The sequence below is a fragment of the Protobothrops mucrosquamatus genome, unplaced genomic scaffold (genome assembly GCF_001527695.2).
Source record: "Protobothrops mucrosquamatus isolate PMUCROS unplaced genomic scaffold, P.Mucros_1.0 scaffold1146, whole genome shotgun sequence".
NCBI classification, from domain to species: domain Eukaryota; kingdom Metazoa; phylum Chordata; class Lepidosauria; order Squamata; family Viperidae; genus Protobothrops; species Protobothrops mucrosquamatus.
In genome coordinates this window covers 385020-399211 of record NW_015387362.1, presented here as the reverse complement: position 1 = coordinate 399211, position 14192 = coordinate 385020, and the positions used below count along the sequence as shown (strand labels likewise).

Here is a 14192-nt window from a genome sequence, read left to right as displayed (position 1 = left end):
AAGGTTGAGAAACACCGCCTAAAGCAGGGGTCTTCAAACTTGGCCCTTTCATGACTTGTGGGCTTCAACTCCCAGAATTCCCCAGCCAGCGTGCCTGGCTGAGGAATTCTGGGAGTTGAAGTCCACAAGTCATGAAAGGGCCAAGTTTGAAGACCCCTGGTCTAGATAAACATCTAGCCAGGCTCCGGGAGTTGTGGCTTACAAATACCCTGTGGAAAACAGGCAGAAAACTTGAATACTTTGCGAAGAGTGGAATTTTCTAGAAGGTGGCCACACAAAAACGGTGATTGCTCCTGAAAGCAAAATCCACTCCAGGACAAATCTTTGGTTCTTTTTTCAGCTCCGCCTCTTTTTTGTTTTCTGATGAGCCAGTGTTGCACTTTTGGGTTGTTCTTTGAAGAAGCATGAGATGAATTCTTCCTGGAATGAATGAGGACAACGCTCTGCTCTCCATTATCTGTAAATACTAATTGTGAGGAAAAAGACAACAGCTTGCCTCTTTTACATTACTTTTACACATTCATAATTTTGTGTTCAAGGGCATTGTGAAATAAAAATAAAGTTTTCTGTATATATGTTATCACAACTATATTTCCCAGGTTATCTGTTGCTCTTCAAGTAGAGAGAGGAAGAAGAGGGGGTCAAGCTATTCTCCAAAGTGCCTGAAGGCAGGACAAGAAGCAACGGTTGGAAACTAATCAAGGACAGAAGCAACCTAGAACTAAGGAGAAACTTCCTGACAGTTAGAACAATTAACCAGTGGAACAACCTGCCTCCAGAAGCGGTGAATGCTCCAACATTGGAAGTTTTTAAGAAGAGACTGGACAGCCATTTGTCCAAAATGGTATAGAATTTCCTGCCTGAGCAGGGGTTTGGACTAGATGACCTCCAAGGTCCCTTCCAACTCTATTATTATTATTATTATTATTATTATTATTATTATTATTATTATTATTATTATTATTATTATTATTATTATTATTATTATTATTATTATTATTATTGGCTACAGCTGCCTACTATCTAGCAATCATTCTCGAAAAACAATTCCAGCTTCAAAAATTGATAGTGGCAAAAATTTACCTTGACAACTTGAAGCTGCATAGATTTCAACTCCCACAATTCCCCAGCCAGCATGCCTTAGAAGAGATGTTTTCCCAGATGTCTGGGGGGTAAAAAACCAAGGTATTTTTATCCCTGAAAATTCTGTTTGTGATAAACTAGAGTCCTCGTGTTAGGGCATCTCTTGAAAAGGGATTTGGTCTCATAAGAACTGGAACATACAAAATTTAGACTTACATAGATGCAAAGTAGGGAATAATAAAAATACGGAAATAGTCCAAAAGTACAGTGAGAGGGGAGGAAAAATTAGGATTAGAATTAGCTTGTTCAAGATGTTCCATCGTTTAGAGAGGAAAATTTTTGCCCTGCTTAATAGAAATATCCTTCTATGCAGTAATATACAGGTAGTCCTCAACTTACAACAGTTCATTTAGTGACCGTTCAAAGTTACAAGGCACTGAAAAAAGCGACTTAGACAATTTTTCAAACTTACGACTGTGGAGCATCCCAATGGCCGTGTGATCAAAATTCAGCCGCTTGGCAACTGATTCATATTTATGTTGGTTACTCTGTCCCGACTTTTTGCGGCCTTCTGACAAGCAAAGTCAACGGGGAAGTCAGATTCACTTCACAACCATGTTACTACCTTAAGAACTTATTTATTTAACAGCTGTGGCAAGAACGGTCATAAAATGGGGCAAAACTCATTAAAATGTCTCACTTGGTAGCAGAAAGTTTGGGCTCCATTGCGGTCATAAATTGAGGATTACCTGTACAGTTAACTTAAGCTTTGCCCTCAGCCTGGAGTAACACATCCCAGATCTGAGTTTCTCACTCAGAACTTTATTTAGAGCAGTGGCCCCCAACCTTTTGGGCACCAGGGACCGGTTCCATGGAGAGAGATTTTTGTGCGAACCGGTAGGGTCGTGGTTTTGTGTGCTGCCTACATTCCATGGATGGGGCTTCGCTTGTTTGCGTGGCCCGGTTTCTGCCCTGCCATGGACCGGTGCCGGTCCACGGACTGGGGGTTGGGGACCCCTGATTTAGGGGACTTATATGGCTGCCAGTCTCATACAGTGATACTAGATGGTTAATAACAGTCCATAAAACATGGAAACAAAGGTCTGTCTGTCTGTCTCTCTCTCTCTCTCTCTCTCTCACACACACACACACACACACACACGTACCAGACCAAAGATCCTTCCAGCTCAACTTCCCCATCCTATCCCAAGGCTTAAGGGAAGAGTCAGATCTTCATAGATCTGCAGCCCTTGTAGGAATTGGCTAGTCTCATTCAGAAAGCTATTGGCGGCACCCTTTGTTTAGCCTGATCTAATTTAAAATTTTTAAGACGGCAAATCCTGCATTAACCTGGCTGAAAGAAGATTAGGGAGTGTTTATATTCTACCGAGCCCTTGAAAAGATGTTCTCAGCCTCTGAAAAGAGTTTCTTTGCGCTGTAAGGAGCTCTAGATAGTTGTCCAGAGTCGGTTGCAACTGTTCGGACCTCTGTTGCGGCATGTAGGTCTAAATAAATGGAAATTAGTTAGGCTGAAGAGGCCTGTTGTAAAGAAAAGAAGTGCCTTCGCCCAGATTTGAAGGAAAAGGGAACGTCAGAACCGCCACGTCAGAGCCATGGAAGAAACCTACCTCCTTAATGTGGAAGGCGTCAAGAAAAAGATTTTGCATGGAGGTTACGGGAAACTGCCTCATTTTCAGGATGGGAGCAAGGTAAATGCACTAACTAGCAGGGTTGAGCTTAAGACAGGAACTGTATGCTAGCCATAATAGCCAAAGGGTTATTTTTGGAGAGCAGATCCCATTCGTTCGGAAGGCACAGTTTGCAGTGACATTTCTGTCTGGAAATATTCTTTACTTTTTCCCCCCTCTATATATACTTTTAAAAACTTTTTCTTTAATCTTTCTGTCTTTCCCATTTTTCTTCTATATCTTTTTCCTCATTTCTTTTATATTTCTTTGTGTTTAGTTTTTAATTTTATAAAAAGTATTTTAAGAAAGTGTTTGCGTAGAGAGAGAGCTAGATGGATGGATAGACAGACGGACAGATAGACAGACAGGCATCAATTCCAAGTTCTCTTGTCTCATCCCAGGGGCGGTAGGAGAACTCAATGCTGTGACTCCTAAACTGCAGAACAATGCAGAACTCTCAACTTTAAAAAATGACACACACACAAATACACATACACACACACACAGGTTTTCTCAGGATGGATTAAGACTATTGCATCTCTCAGGCTGTATTTATGGGCCGATGCCATCCATTCATTGCTGGAGAAATAATAATAATAATAATATATAATCGGGATTCCATCTAGAAACAAACATTTGCTAAACCTTGGGGATAAAGATCTATATTTAGGCAGGCAAGTCCCGAACCAGGATTAACTGTAACCTTCCTTCAATGTAGATCACCTTCCACTTCCAGACCCTGAAAGATGATTTTGAGCGGACAGTGATTGATGACAGCCGGAGAAGTGGGGTTCCCATGGAGATCGTTGTGGGGAAAATGTTCAAAATCGAAGTGTGGGAGATGTTACTGACCTCCATGCGGATCAACGAGGTGGCAGAGTTCTGGTGTGATGCTGTAGTGAGTGTTACTAAGAAATAACAGAATAGAATAGAATAGAATAGAATAGAATAGAATAGAATAGAATAGAATAGAATAGAGCTAAAAGGGACCTTGGAGGACTTCTAGTCCAGCCCCCTGCTCAAGCAGGAGAAAGATTATGTTTGAATGGGCAGTGCTGCCTCTCTGTTAGCACATGGGCTGATCAGTCGTATCTTCAGACTGCTTGTGGCAGAGAATAACAGCAGCCACAGTTGGTTTATGTCCTGCTCAAGGATCTCTTGGAGGCATCTGATTGACCCTGGTCAGCTATGTTGGTCTGATCCAGCATGAATCTTATCTGGGGATGAAACCCTGGAGCTGGCATACATATACAACTCAGTATCTATGTTCTGCATAAATGACTCTTTCTTCTCTGCAATAAACATCTTCTGTAGTCATGCCGTATCTATAAAGCTACTCCTATGACGGGGGTGGGGAGCCTTGGCTCTTTTATGACTTGCGGACTCCAACTCTCTAGGCTGGATCAGGAATTCTGGGAGTTGAAGTCCGCAAGTCCTAAAAGCTGGGTCAGGAATTCTGGGAGTTGAAGTCCGCAAGTCATAAAAGAGCCAAGGTTTCTCACCCCTGTCCTATGAGCACGTTTCTGAAAATTAGGTGAGATGCCTGGAGACTCAAGGCTTATTATTGTGCCTGATGTATTGTCCATTTTTGAGGGTTGGTTCTGACATTATTCATTGTAATTATTATGGCTTTTTATGCTGTGACCCACCGAGAGCCTGAATACAATTGCTGTGGCTTGTAATAGATGTATAATATAAATAATAACATCTGACCCTGAGGGATTAGATGGTGATCTTCAGAATAAGAATGAATATAGGCAAGGGTTCCTTGGTTATCTTGGCATTGTTGGAGGTGGTGTGGTTGAAGGAAAGGGGTTGGTGAACCCACGGTCCTCCAGATGTTGCACTTGCTTTCTTTCAACACTTAAGCTCTCCGTAAAAGTTTCCTTTTTCTGCTACCATCTGAAGTCACCTGTTTTTTCTGCTCCTCCTCCTTTATTGTATCTTCTGCTGCTCCAGTATCTGTGAGCATTTTTATGGGTCCCCATCTTTCCACCCTTCTATGTTTCCAGCATACAGGAATGTATGCCTTGGTCTCCAAAGGCTTGAGGCAAATTGCTGCGGGCAAAGATCCCCTTCACGGACAGAATCACCAATGTGGAATGGGCAACATGTTTGACTATCACAGCACAGGCTATGAAGACCTGGATGAACTACAGAAGACACCTCAGCCCCTCATCTTCATCATGGAGCTATTCAAAGTGAGTTCACTTCAAAAAGGTGTTTTGAGCTCTTCAGACTAGTTTTTTTCCAACCTTGGCAATCTTAAGATGGGTGGACCTTCTTAGATTGTAATCTCCAGAAGGTTTTCTCTCTGCTGGATTCCACAGCGTCTCTTCTCACATCCTTACCTTGATTTTAAGTAGCTTCCCTGGTGATTTACATTTCAGAATGGACTGGTTTGCTGTTACATCAGTAACTTGTTCTGACAGGCAGTGAAGAATATGATGGGTTGTAAATTGGATGAGCAGGATTTATGACCTTCCATTGTTTCCCTGATTTCTCAAGGTGGAGGACCCTTCTTCCTATAGAAGAGACACATGGGCTATGAACAACGATGAGAAGCTAGCTGCTGTGCCAAAATTACACACTGAGGGCAACCGGCTGGTCTTGTCCAGGAAATTCAAGGAAGCAGCAGAGAAATATCAGGAAGCTGTCATCTGTTTGCGCAATCTTCAGGTTAAGGTGAGAGATGGAGGGAGATAAGATCACCCTGCCAACAAAAGTGCGTATAGTCAAGGCCATGGTTTTCCCAGTTGCAATGTATGGCTGTGAAAGTTGGACCATAAGAAAGGCTGAGCGCCAAAGAATTGAGGCCTTTGAACTCTGGTGCTGGAGAAGACTCCTGCGAATCCCCTGGACTGCAAGGCGATCAAACCGGTCAGTCCTAGAGGAGATCAATCCTGACTGCTCTTTAGAAGGCCAGATCATAAAGTTGAAACTCAAATATTTTGGCCATCTAATGAGAAGGAAGGACTCACTGGAGAAGAGCCTAATGCTGGGAAAGATTGAGGGCAATAGAAGAAGGAGACGACAGAGAATGAGGTGGCTGGATGGAGTCACTGAAGCAGTAGGCGTGAGCTTAAATGGACTCCAGAAGATGGTAGAGGACAGGAAGGCCTGGAGGAACATTGTCCATGGGGTCACGGTGGGTCGGACACGACTTCACAACTAACAACAAGATGTACTTCTGCCTTGGATGTTAAGACCTTTGATATGGAGCCTTTGGCAGGTGTTCTTGCGACTTACACCCTCAAGGAAAAGTTTCTTAGTAGTATTAGTAGTACCTCAGGTATGAAATACTTTCTCCAGCAGCTTCTGTAAGACTCAGTTCTGGAGAAATGGTCACAGTTTCTCTAGATGGTTGAATGTGATTCAAGTTCCTGCAGCCCTTTTAAGTTCTAATGTTTCGTTTTGATTGTTTGGCCTTGCTATGGAAATTCGTTGGAGAATATTAAGCCCATTGTTAACACAAGCTTAAATATTTTCTGGTTTGGGGTGGTGCACACTCTGTACTTTACATTCTTTTTCATCAGTTTGGACTTTTCTCCAGTCCCTCAGTGGATCCATACCTGTGATACAAAAACTCCAGTTAGATCGGGACTCTTGCCATGTCCTTACAGTCGGCTAGTTACCATTTCCTTCTTTCCTCTTAACAGGAGAAGCCGTGGGAGGAGGAATGGCTGAAGCTAGAGAACCTCGTCACACCTCTTGTGTTGAATTATTGCCAGTGCCTGCTAGAGTTGGGGGAATACTACGAAGTGTTGGAACACACCACAGAAATCCTCCAGAAGCACAGTGGTATGGCAATCGCTTTGATCTGCTTTGACTGGTTTTGTCTTAATGAACTTAGCCATTGTGGTTGTAAACCATCATTTATGAGGGTCATATCTGCCTGAGCAGGGGGTTGGACTAGAAGACCTCCAAGGTCTCTTCCAACTATTCTATTCTATTCTATTCTATTCTATTCTATTCTATTCTATTCTATTTTCTCAAATTACATTTCTACCATGGGCTCAGATTTCTTTTATTGGACTGTTGTCTTGGTTGTGGCTCTTCCTCCTGTTCCTCAAGTTATTCCTTTTGTTCCCATTATAGTTTGTGATGGAGGCCATATTTCCATAAGATTATGTTGTCTGTGTGACAGAATAGACTAATTTCTGTGGTGTTCTCATCTCAGTAACCCATGGTCCTTGAACATAAAGGGTTACCTTGGAGAAGTGGTTGTGAATGATCACATTTTACAAGACTTGCTTAGGAACATTTAAACCATCTTTGTTCTTTCCTAGACAATGTCAAGGCATACTTCAAGCGGGCAAAAGCTCACGCTGCTGTTTGGAACGAGAAGGAAGCCCGAGCAGATTTCTTGAAAGCGGCCCAGCTGGATCCCTCGCTGGCAGCTGCAGTGAGAAAAGAGATAAGGATCCTGGGAGAGAGGATGAGATCGAAACATGTGGAGGACCGCAAGAGATACCGAGATCTGTTCCAGCAGCCTGTCTCAAAAGGGGCAAGTGAGGGATCTGAAGAAACTTCTGTGGAGCAAGAAGAACAGGCTGGCTATGGCCTCGCAGCAGAAAAGAAGCAAAACAACCCAGAAGCTACGAAGCAGGAGAGAGAACTTGGAGCGAAAAACAGTGGAACAAATGAAGGAAATGTAGTTGAAGAAGAGAAAGGGCTCTTGGTAAAAGCTGAAGAACGAAAGAAAGAGGACTTGGTCCCTCAGAAAAAAATGGAGGAAACAGCGACTGCAAAACAAAGAGAAACACATGATGACCAGGAAGAAAGACAATTATTTCCCAATTCTGGAAACTGCATGGTAGAAGGTTCTGAGGATGAACAACAATCAGGCCCAGAGTTACAGGAGGCAACAATAGAGGTTGAACCTGCAGAGATGACTTCTGAGGTCTGGGATAAAAATGGAGAAATGGATTCGACAACTCTGACAGGAAAGCAAGACCTCAGAGCTATCCTTAGTAACTCTGATGGGATGGCAGAAAAGCCCATGAATGTCATAGAAGAAGGATCCAGAGAAGGACACTGTGAGACTGAAGTGAAGATTGGGCTGGATATGTTCATTGGAAAGGGAGAATATGAAGGAAGCTGTGAGAGCAGAGAAACTGAAGCCCACAATCATCACTGGAAACAGGCCAATGTAGATGTTGGATCAGAACATGTCAAGGAAGATATGAGAGTCAAGTGTTTTGAAGAGGAGGATTGTTTTCAAGTCCAACAAGAAAAGTCCCAAAGAAGAAAAGAAGAGTCAAATTGTTTAGATTTGGTGGAAGAAGTAGCTTTGAGGGAGGAAAAAGGGGAAATTGGTGACCATTCCAAGCCAGAAAAGAAGTTATGTAGACATGAAGCAAACTGCTATGAGGCATACCCTGAAGTCAGAGTGCCGGCCATTGAAGATAGTGGGAAAGTAGTCATCACTTATGGTGCAAGCGTAGAGACTAACAGGGAAGTGAGAGATAACCATGAAGAAAAAGCTGGATGTGACAAGGAAGGAACCAACATTGTGGACAACTCTACAACACGGGAAAAGGTTGAATGGGATGAGTTAGGACTGGAATATTTTGAGGCCGAGTTAATTCCCAGCACTGAAGCTAAAAATTCAAAGATAGGACCACGAGGAACAACGTCTGACATGGAGCAGGTGGGTTTGCAAGTCACATGGGAAGATCCTGAAAAAAGAGAAGGAACTGAACAAATCTGAGGAGAAGAACGTCTTTGGGGATGGTTTCAGATGTCAGGAATGCATCATCTCCATGTACTGCACGGAAGATGAAAGACAAGCGTTTACTCGGGAGAGATGGCTGGGTTGGAAACAGCAGGACAAAAGGATGGTTCTATCCCAGGTCAGACTGCCTTGATGCAGGAGGGAACTGGTTTCCAAGAAGGAAAATAGTTTGAAAATGAGAGTACAAGAGAGCCAGTTAACCAGCTTACCTTTGGGAAGAGGGCCAACGTGAAGATCTCATCTCCTTTGCTGAAGGAGCCACCTCAACTTCCTAAGAACAGATATCCCAATTCTAAGATCTCACGATCCCAACGAGTCACTTAGCAGCTCTTTCTTCTCTATTTCATTGCCTCTAAACCCAAGAGAACATACCATGACCCCTGGCTGGCCTTTCTTGGTCTGGCAGTGTTTTTGTGAAATTAAATATTGAGTGACCTTTAACGTCGTAAATCTGGTGTTGTTGTTTTCCATTAGTAAAAATGAAATTGTGATTGCTAAAACCCAACAAGCTTTACAATAAAAGTGCGCAATGTATGTTGGACTCGGTTGGGCTACTCTGACCTTTGAGCGTTATATTATCCAAAATAGTAAGTGCAGGCTAAGGTAAAAAAAAAACTAGATTGGTTTAATCACATTTTCATCAGATTAAATGAATTATTTGGACAGCGTTCAATTTATTTCATGTTCTGCCCACCAATAATAACTCGTAGAGGTCTCCCTTTGCTTTAAAATGCAATAATATCTGGATGTTTGAATTCTGCCACCGGCCTGAGAAAAAATAAATTAAAAGTGTTCAAGCCACAGTCAGTAGGAGAATAATTCACTGACTCTTAAGCCTCAAAGCTTCTTATAAAGTTTTATAAACGTAAAGCAGAAGAAACTTCCTTTTTGGATGTTATGGGACGAGAAGGATGGAGATTTGATGTTCCCAGACCTATTTAACACTGAATATAGGTAGTCCTTGGCTTACGACCACAATGGAGCTTGCTCAGTGAGACATTTGTTAAGTGAATTTGCCTCATTTTACAACCTTTCTTGCCACAGTTGTTAAGTGAATCACTGCAGTTGTTAAATTAGTAACACGGTTGTTAAATGAGTCTGGCTTCCCCAGTGATTTTGCTTGCAAAAGGGGATCACATGACCCAGGACACCGCAACGGTCATAAATGTGAGTCAGTTGCCAAGCTTCTGAATTTTGATCAGGTGTTCATGGGGATGCTGCAATGTTGTAAGTGTGAAAAAAGGGCCCTACGTCACTTTTTTCAGTGCTGTTGTAATTTTGGTCACTAAATGAACTGTTGTAAGTCGAGGACTACCTGTAATTCATTTTCAAGTTATGAACAGAAGATGCAACCCAGAGCTTGACACTGTTTTCTAAGGCAAGCGATAATCCCAACATAATCAGAGACCAAACCAAACAACAGAAATTCAACAGAAATACAAATTTATTGTCATCGTTTTCCAGAACAGAAGAAATGGAGAAGACTCAAGTGAAGACATTATAACCTGTCAAGATTAGTTTAGCTCCTGATCTTTAGAGAAAGAAACCCTCCCTCACCCACCCCCCACATTCACTTGCTTTAACCCAGAGATTCCTCCCCTCATTCCATCACCAAACAATCTAAATTCTGAGTTTATTCTTGGCTGGTCCTCTTCTGTGGATGGACCACAAAAGATGTCCTGGGAGATCAAAGGAGAAGAACTTGCTGGCCATCTCTTTGGCAGTAGGATGCTGCACCTCCAGAGAATCAGTGCTGGCAATGACCACATGCCATAGAAGGGATTAGGTCTATCTACACATTGAAAGGGCACCCCCAGCTATTACATCCTTCCCTGTTGGGTCCTTGGTTCTCTCTGAACTGGGTTGTTTAATTACCCAACTAGATAACATCATCAGTGCTAGAAGGGATTGGGGTTTGCTCTCAATTTAAATTCTAGTGGCTTGCCCTGTCAGTGTTGGTGGGAGTGCTCTTGGTAGTTATTTGATTAGGCTGTTGTTTACTGTTCAACTGTTTGACTGAGCTGGTAGCTCCTTGACTGAGGTATTGTTTATTGCTTGATTGTTGGTCTAGTATTAATCTTGGGGTCAACCAGCAACGCTCTCACCAACACTTGACAGGGTATTGCAAGTCAACTTCTGGTTCCTAATCCTAGTAACTCCAAGAAGCATCCAGAGGGAATCGAGACCAGTTTCAAACATATCAAGCTGAAACTCTACTAGATCGGCATGAAACGAATACCAGGAAAACAAATCGCTGCTGTGAAATTGCGTTCTCTAGGTTTCCCTGGAGGAAAAAAAAAACATTTTTGAAATGCAAAAAGTAGAAAGGGCTAGACAGCTGTAGGAGTAGAATAGCGGGAATTGCAGCCGAAGGCAACCATGAATTCCCAGAGGCCGATTTAACATCTGTTGTTGGAGCTCCCATTCAACTTGGCTTCCTGCAGAGCATCTGCAAATCCAAGCAACTCCAGAATTGTCTCCTTCTGTAGCCAGCAACCATCCCAGATAAGTCTTTAAATATTTACTGCATGGAACCTACCCAAGTATTCAAAATGCCGCAGTCTCTCCTCCACTTTATAATACAACCTGACATGCTACAATATCCTTCTCGGCTTACCCTACTTTCAACCGCTGTAGACTTCCTGACAATTCACAATGTTATAAGAACCATTCTTGGCATCATCCACTGAAAAGTAAAGACCCAGTGTACCTTCTACTGCTAAAGCAACAACTGTAACATACAAGTGCACCAAAACAGGGCAACTTTCTAAGAGAGGCCTCAAAAAGCACACCTTCCTTTCGAACGGAGCTGTTCTTCAGCCCTTGGTGCTCTCTGAGTTTGTTTTCTTGCGGATGTTTCATTACCCAAACTAGGTAACTTCATCAATGAATGGATGATCTGTTCACCGATGATGTTACCCAGTTGGGTAATAAAACATCTGCAAGAAAACAATGAAGTTCAAAGAGCATCAATGACTCCTCATTTCAACTCTGAACTACCGATATTCTCCTTTATCGGTTCTTCAGTCCATGCTCTGCAAAGGTAAATGCCATATAGAGATCTTGTTCCAATCATTGCACATTAAATTCGACATTACACAAACCGTCCAACATACTTGACTAAAACCCAAGCTCTACAAGGGATGTTTGCTTTAGAACAAATCAGAGTTCACAGTCTCCAACTAACCCATACTGATGGCTTTAATTCAGGGTTGTAAATACTGCTAATGACTAGATATCCCAACAGCCATCATGGGCATACCACTGGTACAGAACTGAAGAAGCTTCTTGGATGAGAAGTGAAACATCTTCAAGAAAAACATAGGAAGTCCAGTTGCCTTTTGCAAAAACTCCTTTGGGACAACCATGTGCTGGATGACTGAGAATCTCCATAGATGCTGCTCCTGACTGGCACACGTGTCACTACTGTGACAAAATGGACACTGAATGCATTTGAGTGACGTGGGTGCATGCTAGTCTCACCCACCCAAACTAACATATGGGAGAAGACTTGTCTGGGCCATACTTTCTACCCTGTTCTGAATTTTGTTTTTCATATAGACACTTTCGTCCATTTTGTTCTCTTTATCCCATTAGATATAATGGAATCTGTATCACGTATCCCCTCTCAATTGGAGAAATTTGGAATAATTTTTCCACCTTCTGTTCCTACACAACACTGTATATTTATTACAAATCAGTGGAAATTAAAAAAAATATATCTTGAATGATTCTAATAAGAAGCATGTTGGCTTAAACTTAACACTCCAGCAGTGATAAGCATACATAATTTATCCAGTGTGTGCATATGTTTTCTTGCTCACATCTTCTCGGTCCTTCTGGCCAACAGCAATTTTCCGTGACAGAAATAAAATAGGCAAAGGATTGTTTCCCAGAAGACAAAACTGCCTGTTTTGAAGAACTCCTTTTTAGAAAATCTGTTTGGAATTTCTGGAGTCCTTGGTGCTCTCTGAGCTTGGCTGTTTGATAGCAAATGTTTCATTACTCAGCTAGATAACATCAAGACACATAGAGATGAGGCATATTTACACACCATTCAAAGGAGACAATAACAAAGCTAAGAAGGAAACAAAAAAGACCAAAACAGTCCTCTCCAGCAACCAACACCCAGATAAGCAGGGATTACCACCAGACAAACAAGAGGGAAACAATACCGTAGTAAAGAAACAACCAAGGAGAAACCACAATCCGACCAAAACTGGAAGGGCAAGCTACTATATATAAACAGGGAGAAAACCCCATTCCCTTCTAGCATATATATAAACAGGGAGAAAACCCACTCCCTTCTAGCACTGATGAGGAGAGCACCGAGGACTCCATAGTACAAAACTGAGCTATTGATATTCTCTATTGTTGATAGCGCAAGACTCTGAGTAGCATTTCAATCAATTACCCTTTAACTCTACTCCTACTGAAGGCGCAGGGGGAGAGCTCACCCCAGGCATTTTCTCTGACCTCCTTGATCCATGGGCTTCATGCCGCAAATGTGCAGATCAACCAGAGGGATGGAAGAAGGCCCCCAAATCTCCCTGCTCATTCCAGTGGAGAGCAATCCGGTGCCCAAAAGACAAATCTAGCCTTTTTTTTTTTTTTTGAAAACCCTGCTAAAGCAAAAACGGGGAGACAGCAGAGATTTTTCTTCCATTCTGTTAAAAACAAAACTCATCAGCATCAGAGTTTGAAACAAGACTGAAAGAGGCAAGGCAAAATAAACATACAACCAGGAATTAGAATTTAATGCGTGATGGAGTCCATAACAACACTTAAATACAATATAGACAACATTGTATTTTTGTGTGTGTGTCTGTGTGTGTATACACACACAAATAAAACTATAAGGCTTTTTGTTATAAAGCTTATCACTCATAAGGCGGCTGCTGCTGCTGCTGCTGCGGCTAAAATGATGTATTTCCAAAAATCTATTCTTTCTCTTCTAAGTCTGTGAGATTTCTTCCGATTTGTTCCATCGTTTCCGCTGAGCGTGTTAGGTATGGAAATAACGCGGTCATTTCACAATGTCCTAATCTCTAAACGTAATTTTCTTTTCATGTCCTTAAAATTGACCTTTTTTTTTTTTTAAAGTATCTGTCAATCAGTTCTTATGAAAGCAGTTTCAGTCTCTGCTATCTTAAACTACTACTTGACCGGCTTAGGCCAGATCCTTAGCAGATCACCTCAGTTCCAAAGGGATCTCACCAACGGCAACAATTCACAGACCATAAAAGAGAACAGGCCACTGTTTCTGTCAGTGTTTTGCTGGGAAAGATGTGTCCCCTCTCTTTTCATGTGCCCCTTCACAGTTCCTTAAACCTGGGCTTCTTTTGGCACCGGGTTTTGACTTTGTTTCGCTGATCCTAGATCACTCTTCTGGGAAGTCTCCTGAAGTCTCTAAGCAGAGGTCTCCAGGCTTGCACAGATCCTGATTAACTCTCCATTGAGGATGTGAGTGAAACCCACCACATGAGGGAAAGATAGAAGTGAAGAGGAAGGAGGATAGCAGTTGGCAAGAACTGGTTAGATAAAGCCTGCTGCCTTCAGGAGGTGTTAGATTAAGGAGGTTGGACCTGGAAGAGAAAACAAAATAGAGTCATATCCAACGACGTTCGTGGTGGTGCCCACTGGTTTATCATTAAGAATACAGCTTGGGAAACAGCAATGTTGAA

At 42.2% G+C, this 14192-nt stretch overlaps 1 protein-coding gene across 1 annotated transcript; it reads left to right on the top strand.

Moving 5' to 3' along the window:
• Nucleotides 1-2696: 2696 nt before the first annotated feature.
• On the top strand, nucleotides 2697-7388 carry AIPL1 (aryl hydrocarbon receptor interacting protein like 1). Its single transcript, XM_029284959.1, has 6 exons — nucleotides 2697-2792; nucleotides 3490-3669; nucleotides 4784-4972; nucleotides 5280-5456; nucleotides 6431-6564; nucleotides 7061-7388. The coding sequence occupies exons 1-6, from the start codon at nucleotides 2697-2699 to the stop codon at nucleotides 7284-7286; spliced, it is 1002 nt and encodes a 333-aa protein (XP_029140792.1). The 3' UTR covers nucleotides 7287-7388.
• The last annotated feature ends 6804 nt before the right edge of the window (nucleotides 7389-14192 follow it).